Raw genomic sequence first — 13,556 nt, 5'->3', positions numbered from 1 at the left:
ATTCCCTCGGTAAAAAACGAGAAACTAATGAAAAATATTTTTTCTTGTTAATTTCTTTAACTAACTATCAATCTTTTAGTGTAATAATTTATATCACAATCTATTTCATCTCTAAGACATTTAAAATTCATATCTTATGATATAATAATTATTTGTTTAATATCTCCAATATACAAATAATATCTTATAATATAATAGTTAATATATCTTTTAATATAATAATTTATTATCTCCAGGTTCATATTTCTTATTTCTGTTTAAAATTAGTAGTTTTTTCACTGAGACATAGTAAAAGTAGAATAAATAATTCTTAAATTGAGAAAATCACAATTTTGCAATGTAACTGTTGGAATAGAATAAGATTGGTTAACTGTTCTTAAATATGTGTTGTGATAATTGTGTATGGTATTTTGATAAGATTATAACAGATTTCTTTTTTAAAGAAAGATGTTATTTATTTTTTTTAGTTTCAAAATGTTTTAAAACTAAATATATAAGGCTTCTAGAGTCTTCATATTATCGTCTTCTTGTTCATAACTTTTCTTTTTACAAATTAGGTCTTTCTTCCCAGTATGCCTGTTTCATAACTTTTCTTTTCACCTCTCTGATTCAGGTTTTTCTCCTTATTTGTGTTTCATATTCTTTTCTTGAATAGATATATATATATAATTATCATGCTAATTTTTTTTATCTGGAGCTTATTTTCATGATTGCTAGATCTAAAGAATCTAATAATCATTGCTTCTTCTTCTTTTTTATTTTTTTCTGTTGTTAATTTACTTTCTACACTTCTAATTAAAGTAGATAAATATGCTTGGTTCATGTTTTAATGTTCATTTGATTCAAGGTTTTCAAAATTTCCAATTTCAATCATTACCTACCATCTGATTAATAGTTTTAAATATTTTTAGGTAGACAAGGCTAAATATGGGAATATATGTGACGTATGGTTTTTGAAGTCAATATATTTTTAGTGTTATTTTTTGTTAAGTTGAAAGATATTTTATCTTTTATCAATTTCTCCCATTTGTCTTCATATTTAATTGTTCCGTACTACATAATTTTCTAAAGAAACAATAGTTCAATGTTAACAAAGTCCTTTTCTGATTCCTAAAAGTCCGTTAATTATGAATTTAACATTTTTCTCGAAGAAAAATATATCCATGCTTTGTGTTTTTCAATCAATCACTCCATTCCATGATAACTTTGGTTTCTTTTAACTTTTCTTCACGACTTTAGTTTTCTTTTTTTCTGGAAATTCAGCATTTAAATTTTAAAACTTCCTAATTTTCATTCAATTTTTAATTTTCTTACACTTTACTTTTATTTATTTTTCATCTAACCATATCTTTAAGCTTAGCATATCTTTAAGCTTAGCATATTTATTTAAGGTATCATCAAGAAATAATTTCATTAATTAAAATATAAATTTTAAAAACAAGAAACATAGATCATAAATTAAAAAAAAAAAGTAAAAAACGAAAATTACTACATTAAAAATTAAGAGACTAAAATTATGAAAAAAAAACCCAAAACTACAAAATGTAAAATATAATTTATAATGTATAAGTGGACAGGCATACACAATTCCCATGTGATTGTTATATAATAAATGTTGGGTTATATTTTTTCAAATGGTATTTGTATTATATACTAGACATCTAACATTACTTTTACGTTAAAATTTTAAAAAATTTAAAATAATATTGTTATGAGTTTTTATTTTTATATAATATATAATTTTGTTTATTCTATTCCATATAAAACTTTCACCGATACTTGACCTATTTTCACTAATAAAATATATTTTACTATATTATATAATATTATTTACCACTTCATCAAATTATTTTAATACAGAACAGATCTTATCCTTTTGGTCTTACCCCATCAAACAAAATCAATCATGCAGACAATTACAAACTGATATTGATGTGTGAAACTTGGTCGGGATGGAATTAATTTCCTTACATAAGTTTTAATATTTTACGACTTCAAGATGTTCACGTTACGTTGTTCGTTGATTTTGTATTTTAGTGTTTTGTTCGTTGTGTTTTCACTGTGCATGCCACTTAACTATTTGTTTACGTTGACTTGGTTACCACACTCCACATGCATTTGACACGTTCCTAGCAAGAACTTATTGTCGTGTGTCCACAAAAAATCGATTTTCTTCTCACTTTTCACACTCACCTAAACTACAACGTGAAAATATATCTAAACGTGCATTACAACCCTAATACTTTATGTTGCAAATTCAACTTTTTAATTTTACACGAATCCACCAGCTTTCAAGGTAAATGCAGGGCTTCAGTTTTCTATCAGCACACGCTTTGGTCTATGTATTTATGAATGTTAGGTTTGGAAAAAGATTATCAAATTCTTCCTATAAAATGTATTCATATTTACGCAACAATGACCATGTTTAGGCACTAGTGTTGTATTGTATCTCAAAAACACTTTATATGAACAATCATACGAATCTTTGGTTGTGAATATATATCACTATCACAACGTATTTGTTAAAAGTCTGCAACCAAACTTTCTGTTACTTGCAGGTTGCGTGAAAATGGGAGGTGGTGGCCGAAGCTCTGCTCCAAAACAGAGAAACTCCGGTGAAGATGTGCTTTTGAAGAAGCGCGTTCCACACACAAAACCACCGTTCAGTCTGAGCAAAGTGAAGAAAGCGATTCCGCCGCACTGTTTCGAGCGTTCGGTGGTTCGTTCCTTCTCCTACGTCTTCTACGACCTGGCCATAGCCTCGTGTCTTCTGTACGTGGCGCTAAACTACTTCTCCACACTTCCCTATAACCTCTCCCTCTTGGCCTGGCCCCTCTACTGGATCCTCCAAGGTTCCGTCCTCACCGGCGTTTGGGTCATAGCGCACGAGTGTGGCCACCACGCTTTCAGCGATTACCAGTGCCTCGATGACACGGTTGGGCTCCTTCTCCATTCGTTCCTTCTGGTGCCCTATTTTTCGTGGAAATACAGCCACCGCCGCCACCACTCCAACACGGGGTCCCTCGAACGCGACGAAGTGTTTGTGCCGAAAAAAAAGTCCAGCATTGGTTGGTATTCGAAGTACCTGAACAACCCTGTTGGGAGAGTTCTCACTCTTACCGTCACCCTAACCCTAGGTTGGCCTCTCTACTTGGCCTTCAACGTTTCGGGTCGGAGCTACGAGCGTTTCGCCTGCCACTATGACCCTTACGGCCCCATTTACTCCGACCGTGAAAGGCTTCAGATTTACCTCTCCGATGCGGGGGTTCTAGCCGTGTGTTACGGCCTCTACAAGCTTGTGCTGGCAAAAGGGTTCCTCTGGGTGGTTTGTGTCTATGGGGTGCCATTGATGGTGGTAAATGCGTTGTTGGTGTTGATCACTTTCTTGCAGCACACTCACCCTGCGGTTCCTCACTACGATTCCTCGGAGTGGGATTGGCTGAGAGGCGCATTGGCCACCGTGGACAGAGATTACGGGATCCTGAACAAGGTTCTTCATAACATCACTGACACACACGTCGCACATCACTTGTTCTCCACCATGCCGCATTACCATGCAATGGAAGCCACCAATGCTATAAAACCGATTCTGGGAGATTATTATCACTTCGATGCCACTCCTATCTATAAGGCTATGTGGAGAGAGGCAAGAGAGTGCATGTACGTTGAGAGTGATGAAAAGTCTAAGGACAATGGTGTTTACTGGTACAACAATATACTGGATTGAGTAGAGATTCATTCCTCTGTGTTGGTTCAGACTCGATGAGACTCGAGACAGTTTAGGTTGTTTTTGTTTTACCTCTAATCCTCTAATCATGGTTATGCTTCTTATAGATTGATTTCATGATTAGTGGTGATGTTGGTCGTAGAAATGGAAGTGTATACTATACTATGTTATGCTCATATGTAATGAAAAGAAAGTGGAGTTTTTGTTTTGCTTTTGTTGTTCTTCTTTCTGTCTGTCATGTTTACAATAATTTATTCATACCACTTAAATTTGCTGTGCGAACCAACCAACCATGGATCATTGAGGAATTGAGATCGTGCTGTGTTCAGATTTGAGGAATGTTCTTAGTATATTGAGCATGTTCCGTATTAAAAGGTTATCTTAAATTTGAAGACTAAATGAAGAATTTTAAAAAATAGTTTAGAGGACAAGAAACAGAGAGCATGGAAGAAGAGAGAGAGAGAACAGAGGAAGGGGGAAACAGAGAAAAGTTGTTTTTGCAATAAAAGCTTAATCATGTCTTGAAATTAGTGATTTAGCGTGTATTATTAATTAGGACAATGATAGTTAACCCACTTTCACTCATTTTTAACCCACTATTTCAATCACCATTAGATCATCACATAAAAAAATCAAAATAAATTATTTAATAGTAATCGAAAAAATAAGTTAAAAGTGGATAAAAAAAATGAGTTAAAGCATCTTTATCCTATTAATTAATTTATTATTATTATTTTTTGAAAGAATTAATGACTCATACTAAACCACATCACATAATAAAATATGTAAGTCAAAAAATAAGTCATGCTATAATTTTCTAAAACACATACACAACTTTACCACAACAATTATTTAGAGAAAATTTTTTTACTAATAAAAATATTTGATTTAGTACTGTAACGTGGGTATTATCAAAATTTTGTAAAAAAAATTTGTTAAAAAATAATTTTCTTATTTCTTATTCTCCCAATATAAAAAGTCATGCCAAATTAATGTAGTTGTGTCATCGTATTATTCTACACTTTGACACATTATTTTTCCTTTCTCGTTATAAATGTCATGGCAAATGTGTTATCCTACCATTGTCCTAAAAAGAATGATGTTAGTCAAACATGATTTAGAATAGTCTCATTAAGTTACAAAATCATGATCATTATTTTGGAAATAATGTAATAGGTTAAAAGTATTAAATATTTAAGGATATTGTCTTAATGTAAAATATAAAAAACCAAATATTTTAAACATTATTAACATATACAAAAAGGAGAAATTAAATTTTTTGAAAAGTAACTAAATATTGTCCCTATGTCATGTAATTTATATCTATATTCTATACTTCTATATTTAAAGATATATCTCGGTACATAATTTTTATTTCGTTTTTACTCTTTATAATACAATAATTAATTTATTAAAAAGAATAATTGTTAAGTGATTTGTTAGAAGTAACCGTTATTTTGATACGAGTAACTGTTATTTATAATATTTTTTTATAAAACTATTAAAGGTTTCATTTTTTATGTTTTTTTAACAACAAAATGTATATTAACGAAGAATAAAAGAATAGATTAATTTTTTTATTATTCACGAAGATGAAAACAAAATAAATTTTGTTTCTTTACTTATCTTGAAACATATTATACTAATGATTCAATTATAAAGCATTATAATAATGATCCAATCCAATAATTATATAATTATATTACTTTGATCTTTCTAAAATTTTTGGTTAAAAATCAACTATATTATTTAATTTTTTTGTAATTATTAAGGAAATTATTCATCTTTCACACTAGTATTATTTAAGTAGAATATCATATTCAACTAATTAAAGTGATATTCAAACAAATTTCTTAAACTTACGTGATAATGTGAAAATCATCCATTTAATAAATACTTACCACTTCATATATTATATATCAAAATCACCTATCAATATTTTGTATTTCTTTCTATGCTTAATAATTTTTTTGTCACATAATATATGATAACCTAACATCATTAATTCCATTTTATGTTAATAATATTGAAACATATTTTTTTTCAAAAGACAAGAAATTTTGTTTTTCTTTTTTCAGTTGTTGGTATTGGAGAAAATTTTACTTTATTATTAAAAGTTAATATATTTTTTAATTGGTTAGTTATATTAGGAAGCATGACTTAAAAAAATTGTAATTGAATACACGATTTTCATGTTAAATATTTTTTAAAACGTCTTAAAGTCTTCTGTTAAAAAAAAAAGATCAAAACTCATGGATGTAAACATAATTCCATAAATAAGAACTCAAAAAAAAGGTATGCATAAAAATACAACTCTACCAAAAAATAATTAAAAAATTATGCATACAAACATGAACTGTATTGAAAAATTTAGAAATCATGAAACTAAGATGTTGAGAAAAAATGTTCAACATAAAAGTCGAGTATGGAATTGCTTTTGGCATGATTTATTTACGTGCATAACTTTTTTTTTTAATTTTATGCAATTTTAATAAAACAAAATTGAGTCAAATTACACAAATTTAATAATTTTTTCTAGTATTGGTCTTAATTAAATTCATAACATTCAATAGTCGGCTTTACAAAATTCCAAATTTAACGGCAAAATAGGCGCATCAAAATAAATGAACCTAATTAAGTTTTAAAGTCTTTTTCTGTGCCTGCTTAATTAAATAGTCACGTCTACTTAATTAAATAGCTATTTAGTGTTTTTTTTTCTCTCTCTTTTATTTTTATTTTCCTATTTATAATGTATATAAAGTTTTTTTAATAATTTATATTATTTGTACTAAATATTTATTATCTGCGTCAATGATTAATTTTCATTTAGAAAAACCTGAATTGACCATTCACAGTAGACTTTTATCTTTTAATGATATTTTTTTAATCCGCAAATTATAGTTAAATATTTTATATTTAACATTTTGTGAATAAAGTGGTTTTGATTGTAACTACCCTGAGTAGACAAGGTATTTATGTGTGGGAGACCAGAAGAAGAAGTTTCACGTTTGTTTGCTCTCTGGTTGTTAGGTGACAAGGGATACACAACAGAATTTTATTTCCTTAAAAAAATTTATATAAAACTCATTCTATAATTTAGTAATATATGAAATATATTGTTCCGTTACCTAATAAGTTTCATATTATTTAGGAGTCGAGGTCAAATAAAATTTAAATATTCCTACCTTCCTCCATTTTTTGATACGCTTTTTAAGGACAAAAACGTGACGAAGCTCAAACGCTCCAAAACAGACAATACCTCGAGAACGCGGTAATAACCGTGACGGAGCCAGAAGAGTGAATTTAACGATTGCCTTCTGACATGGTAATTGGAATCTTCCCTCAACCAAGGAGGGATGGGTAGGCTCAACTTAATATGGCTAGAAAACCTTTACCTTAGGGTCACTTTTCATTATACCTTTGGACACAAAGCTCGTCATCTACGGACTTTTTTTTTTGTAGTGCTAGTTCAGAGGTTTGGGCCCGACCCCTGCGGTTGGATTCTCGATCAAATGGAATCGAGATCAAGCGAAATTTAAATACTCCTACTTTCCTCCACCCTCCGAAGCATAAAGATATAATTGATATAAATCTATAAAAAGAGATAAAATTCAATTTCATATATATATATATATATATATATATATATCGAGGGACGAACCATATAAGAGGATGAATTCAACTTTTTAAAATGAGAATCAAAAGTTTTATCAAAATTCTTAATAAGAGACTAAAAATAACAAATAAATAATAACAATTCTCAATTAAGTAATTGTGAAAGAGAGACATCAAAATTTATATATGTTTGGTCTTTCAATTATCCATAGCGGTGTACATGGAAAGTATGAAAGTGCAAGTAGAAATGACGCCCACATTATAGAGTTATGGGCCCTGAGGTCCAAACATAGCATCGAGCCATGAAGGTTGGTGTTTCCATAAAAGGATTTTCTTTCTACACCAAATACTTTCTTCATGTATTGGATGGACTTTGTCAAAATCATTGATAAACATTTTCAAGAATGACTATTAAGAAATATTGTTAAAAGAAATTTTAAAACGCGCATTATTTAATATAAGCATCATTTACATAATTCCATATAAGACATTCCAAAAATATCTATTTTGGAATTATGCTCTTCACTATTTTAGATATGTTAAAGAAAAAAAAAACCGGATAACAATCAAGAGGTTAGGAATGTTTCAAAATTCATAACCTAAAACTTGAATTTTTTATAAATTATATATTCCAATATAGAGTTAAATTGTTTCAAAACAACCATTTCAAAATATAATTAAAGACATTTTGAAGCTGTGTAAAATAATCATTAATTACATAATTTTGGATAAAATATTCAAAATTATAAATCTATTTCAGAATTTGTAATCTTAAAAGATAATTTTATTATTCTATTTATTATAAAAAAAAGGACAAATGAAAATTTAAAAAAATACGCAGAAAATAAGGTGAAGTGCACAAAGAATTGCTCTTTCACAGAGGCCCTACTATTAGCACCCCCACATTACAATTTAAACCCTACCATCAAAGTGAAAAAGAAAATACATTAAAACATTTCCAATGCAATTCGAAGAGTGATTATATTTATTTATCAATTATATATATATATATATATATATATATATATATATATATATATATATATATATATATATATATATATATATATATATATATATATATATATATATTACAAAAATTGAATTGCACAACTAATTGTGGTAGATTATAAAGTTCAATTTTGCTTCTGATAGATCAGAAAATCCTATCTGTTTCAGGGATTAAAAGTGTAATTTTATAAGGTGAAGATGGAAAGGTTACGTTTCAATTGATTTTAGTAAATAACAGTACTTTGTTTTACATTAATAATAAAATAATATACATAATAATATTAAATAAATATAATTTCATAATTGTAAAAGCCAAATATTAAAATAACACTACAATCTCTATCTAAAAGTGACAATATTATTAAAAAACCTTGTTAATTACATATTTTTATTTACTTTATTTTAAAACTTAAAAACAAATAAAAAATGAATTTATTAATTAAGTCGATTTAATTAATATATTGACATTTCATAGTTAGCCAATGGAGAGTGATGCAGCGCTTGCACATTAGAAAAGGGAAAAAAGAGATTCCAGCTAAGAGAAAGAAAGGAAGTGCAAGTGCACGAACGGTGAACATGGAACCACGTCAAACAATAACAACATGGCACAACTCACGCACATAACATTGCTGCTGCACTTCTATGATCTTCTAACTCACACGTCGCCCACGTGGCCAACCGTTACATATCTGCAAACAAAAGAATACGATGTGGTCCTTCTGTGGTGGTGTGTTTGTGTTGTGATGATCACACATTACAAAATCATCTTAAGATCACACGGTTGCCATTGGAACACTATCATCAGACCATACTTGCCACCACGTAACAAAAATCATCCCTTTTTCGTGTTTCCCATTCTTCAACCCTAATTTTTCTCTCTCTTCTCAACCTTCGTTGACACATTAGTCAATTCTGCTTCATATTAAAATCCAAGCTTATTTCAAGTTTTGGACTATGTTTTCCTATAATTAATTATGATAAAAATTACATGGTCTTAATTATTTCTGTAGTGAATCAAATTATTAGTTAATTTTATAATCTTGAAGGTGTGTTTTTCAATATGTGAAGGTTATACTTTCTCTGGAAAATAACAACTCCTAATTTGGATTAACCTACTTCAATCTAAAATAAATAATATACTTAGTCTGAAAATGATGAAATAAGTGTAGTTGTTGTCTTCTAGAACATGTCAAAGATATAACAAATTGTACCAAATAGTGTATAACTTTACTCATCGTCCAAACAATATTGATGATATTGTTTAAGACTGTCCAAGACTTTGTGCATTTTACACACGAACAAATCTTATATTAGTGATTATTTTCTTTTATATTTAAATATTAGGGGTCCATTAGGCTTCCCATATAGTATAGCACATTTTTCTCTGTGTGTATATAAATATATATTATATATAATTAAGAGAATAAATTTTACGTATTAATTTAATACAAAGAAATTATATGTGGGTGTGTCCACTAGAAAGTGACCAAAACTCCGGCTGAAATGAATTAAAAAATGTTGAAACATAGTACTTTGGAAGTTGTGATTATGATTGTATTATGAACAGTTCGAAAAGGTCAAAAACCGAGGAGCTATAGAGCCACAATGAATCACCAAAATTATGTGGTGTTGCATCAAATTCATTAAATTACGACAAGTGGCAACCTTCAACTTAGATCTTTATCTTTATCAATGAAATGAATGTACCAGCAATGAATGACTTGGACACACCATAAAAGACACAAAATGCCAGGTACAGATAGTTCACCAATTTTTTTTTTTAAATGTTATACATTTTAAGTTTTAAATTATTTTTTATTTGTCTATATATTTTATAAAATCATATAAAATTATTTTTCTACATCAAGTTTATCATTTAATAAAACAGGATTTCATATTAAAATATAATAATTTGTTGAAATCAATATTTCATGTGATTTTCATAAAATATAGAAATAAAATAAATAAATAACTGAAAAACGATAAAAACATCTAGCCTTTAAAAGAAATACTTAATATACACCCATTCATAATTTCATTTCACTGCATAGGATTAGTTGTATGTTTGAAATTGTTGATTTTAAAACATAGTTAGTTTCAAAATTATAATCAGCCACTTAACTATATAAAGAGAGTAGTATGCATGCATATGTAATATTTTCATTTTATTTTCTTAAATAAAACATTACTTTATAATATACTTCCATCAGTCTAATAAAATTATCGATGTTTAAGATTATCCACCCAAATTAAAAACTAGTTATGTCTAAAATTTATTTATCTTCGTCATGTATAAACATAATTTTAATGTTTCTATTTTCTTCGTACTTTTTGTATTACCAATTCACAATAAAACCTTTTTTATTTAAAAAATTATAATTTTAATTCAACCCTTAAAATATTTTATATTATAATTCTTTTATTTTGATGCATTTGAACCATAAACATAATAATACTTACTTTGAAGGTATCATAAAGAATAATTGAATTAACTAAAACATAAGAAACAAACAATTTAAGAATTGATCATGTTTTTTATAAATATTACTATTTCAAAATGAAAAAACTGAATTCATAGGATTTACACAAAGTAGAAGGTTCAAAATTGTATGTAACTTTTTTCTTTATAAAAAAACATGATTTTATACTTTATAGTTTGCACGCCAAGATGGTGAAAGCGACGTGTAATGTGAACATGGAATAAAAGTATATTATGAGAGGATGAGATAAAAAAAGAAGCAAAAGGTAAAAAGTTGCATGTACATTTTGATCTTCTGTAACTCAGATTACGTATATCTGATAGCTGTTGTTGATTTATGTAAGTATTCACATGTGGGCTTCAATTTTCCAACCACACACATTTCGTGTAACAATATACCTAACCCCAAATATTCAAACCAAATTTCATGTATCATAAATATATCTATATAATATTCAAAACGATTTGCAGAGGTCCATTATAGTATATAGCATTTTTGCTTAAGTGTAAAACAATACTATATAGCTTCAAGAAAAATATAAATGCCAGATGCATATCAGAAGATCCTAAACAAATTTTAGGCTTCTAACAAGCTAAAAATTGTAAGAATATTTGGTTTAGTAGGTTTAACGAGGTTTGCATCTATATGCCCGGACTAGAAATGGATGGTCGGGTAACGGGTGAAACAGAATATTTAAAAATCTTGTTAAAAAAAACTTTTGACACGATTTTAATATCATGTTAAGAAAGTGGATTTTAGATCTAACTCAATCTTATAAAAACAACTTGTAAGATGAGATTTGCATCTCACTTATATATTATGAGTCGATGTGAGACTTTCAACTATATTTGAAAAGAAAAAGCAATATCTTATTTTTTGTTGCATAAATCTTTTACGGTGCACTCTAAAAAAAGTTACTGATTTTGCAACATTTGAGGTGTTTTATGGTGGAAGGGACTTAGTTTTTGTCATGTAATATATGGAGAATGAGATCTGATAAATATTGAAGTGCTTGAAGGAGAGATTCCACCCAATCACTGGTGCTGTTGGTGGCTTCATTCGAAGATGAAAGAACAATTAACAATGAGTCCTGTGCACTCTGTATAATATTTTATAATATAGCTAGCTAATGATGCATGATGATTGATAAAATTTATTAGTCACACTATGTTATTAATAACTTCATGAGTTAATCAATCACATAATATGTTACAAAAAAAAAACCTTTCAACCAACCTATCTGAAGTAGCTCTTCAAAATTATCAACTTTGAATATGGTTATGTTAAACATTGGAATCAACCTTTACTTAATTAATAATAGTACTAGTAAAAACTTAGTATCTCCTCCAAAACCTTTAATTAAAACAAGTGATAAGTTTTGGGGAAATTGAATAAGAAAATTTGTCCACATCCATTCTTGTCCTTCAAGGTATGATATATGAATAAATAAATAAAGTAGACACATAAACAACATATAATAATGAAAAGTGGGAAATGAAGGGAGCATTGAGTTGTGATTACTTTATTGACTCTCTCTTTGCATTTGTCACACCACCATTCATCTAATCCATGCTCCCAACAGACAGCTTCATATTCTTCTTTTTCCAAATTTTCCCTTTTGCATCAATCCATGCCCCTATATATACATGATTCCCTTTCTTCTTCCCTTTTAAGAATCACACAAATATTCTAATTCTCCCTTCTATTGTTCCAACTTGAACACTTGCCATGGAAAACACGATGAAGCTTAGGAAACACAAGACCCACACACCTTCCCTAGCCATGCACAGAGATTCCCACATGGTGTCCAAAGCCAAACCCAAGATCCGCATAATCCACATATTTGCCCCAGAGATCATCAAGACCGATGTGGAGAACTTCAGGGAACTGGTGCAGAAGCTAACTGGGAAACCGAGCGGAGAAAAATGTTGCAAGAAGAAGAAGGCCAGGGCAAAAAACGAAGAAGAATATTCGAGAATGTCAGAATATGACGATAATAATGGAGGATGTTGGGGGTTGGATGTGACAAGGGAGAAAGTCAAAGAAGAGGTTGGGGTTTGTTCCAGTGATGAAAGTTGTGGTGGTTACTTGGGTGGCTTCACTGATTTGGAAGGCTTTATTTCTGAGATCGCTGCTTTTCCTTTTCTCCCTTTGGATCCTAATCACATCATGCAAGGCTTTGAACCACCTCAACTTCTTTTATAGACATATATATATAGAGAGAGATCTTTTCTTCAATTTCGTAGTTCATATATATATTTTTTTTTTGTGTTTGATTATGAAATCATTTCGCTTGCTTATCATCCACATATATATATAGAGAGAGAAGAGAATGACTGACTTTTTATCACTTTCATCTGCATCTTCTTCTGCAAATTTTAGTTTCTGCCATGCTTAAATCTCCGTGTTTCACTAGGAGAAACCAGAAAAGTCAGAGGAAAAACATGGATCACATTAATTAATTTGATTCACTATTTTAAGGAAGAAGAATATTAATATGAGTAAAGTGGTATGTTGTTCAATTCTTTGTGTTTTTTAAGGATCGAGACGAAACTCAGGCTGTGAACATTACCATCAGCACGTATTCCAGAAAGGATAATGTTCCATTTTTTTTTTTTTAATCCTTATCTAAAGTGAGATACAATAGTTTAATTTATTCTCAGTGTATAGTGGAGGGTAATTGAATATTCATAATATTTAACTATCTCCTATAATGAAAAAAA

At 29.1% G+C, this 13,556-nt stretch overlaps 2 protein-coding genes across 2 annotated transcripts; both read left to right on the top strand.

Annotated features, from left to right (window-relative positions):
• The first annotated feature begins 2,371 nt into the window (after positions 1-2,371).
• LOC114189943 (delta(12)-fatty-acid desaturase FAD2-like) lies at positions 2,372-3,936 on the top strand. Its single transcript, XM_028078672.2, has one exon. It carries the CDS (start codon positions 2,570-2,572, stop codon positions 3,725-3,727), a length of 1,158 nt encoding a protein of 385 aa, XP_027934473.1. The 5' UTR covers positions 2,372-2,569; the 3' UTR covers positions 3,728-3,936.
• An 8,399-nt stretch (positions 3,937-12,335) lies between these two features.
• LOC114192309 (VQ motif-containing protein 17-like) lies at positions 12,336-13,183 on the top strand. Its single transcript, XM_028081998.2, has one exon. The coding sequence runs from the start codon at positions 12,562-12,564 to the stop codon at positions 13,036-13,038; it is 477 nt and encodes a 158-aa protein (XP_027937799.1). The 5' UTR covers positions 12,336-12,561; the 3' UTR covers positions 13,039-13,183.
• The last annotated feature ends 373 nt before the right edge of the window (positions 13,184-13,556 follow it).

This window comes from Vigna unguiculata, chromosome 7 (assembly GCF_037176805.1).
Source record: "Vigna unguiculata cultivar grain cowpea cultivar isolate G323 ecotype 2 chromosome 7, ASM3717680v1, whole genome shotgun sequence".
Classification (NCBI taxonomy): Eukaryota; Viridiplantae; Streptophyta; class Magnoliopsida; order Fabales; family Fabaceae; genus Vigna; species Vigna unguiculata.
The sequence above is the reverse complement of the archived record's forward strand: the minus strand, read 5'-3'. Positions and strand labels throughout refer to the sequence as shown.

Coding starts and splice junctions, on each gene's coding strand:
- LOC114189943 (XM_028078672.2), top strand. CDS start 2,570: ATGGGAGGTGGTGGCCGAAGCTCTGCTCCAAAACAGAGAAACTCCGGT.
- LOC114192309 (XM_028081998.2), top strand. CDS start 12,562: ATGGAAAACACGATGAAGCTTAGGAAACACAAGACCCACACACCTTCC.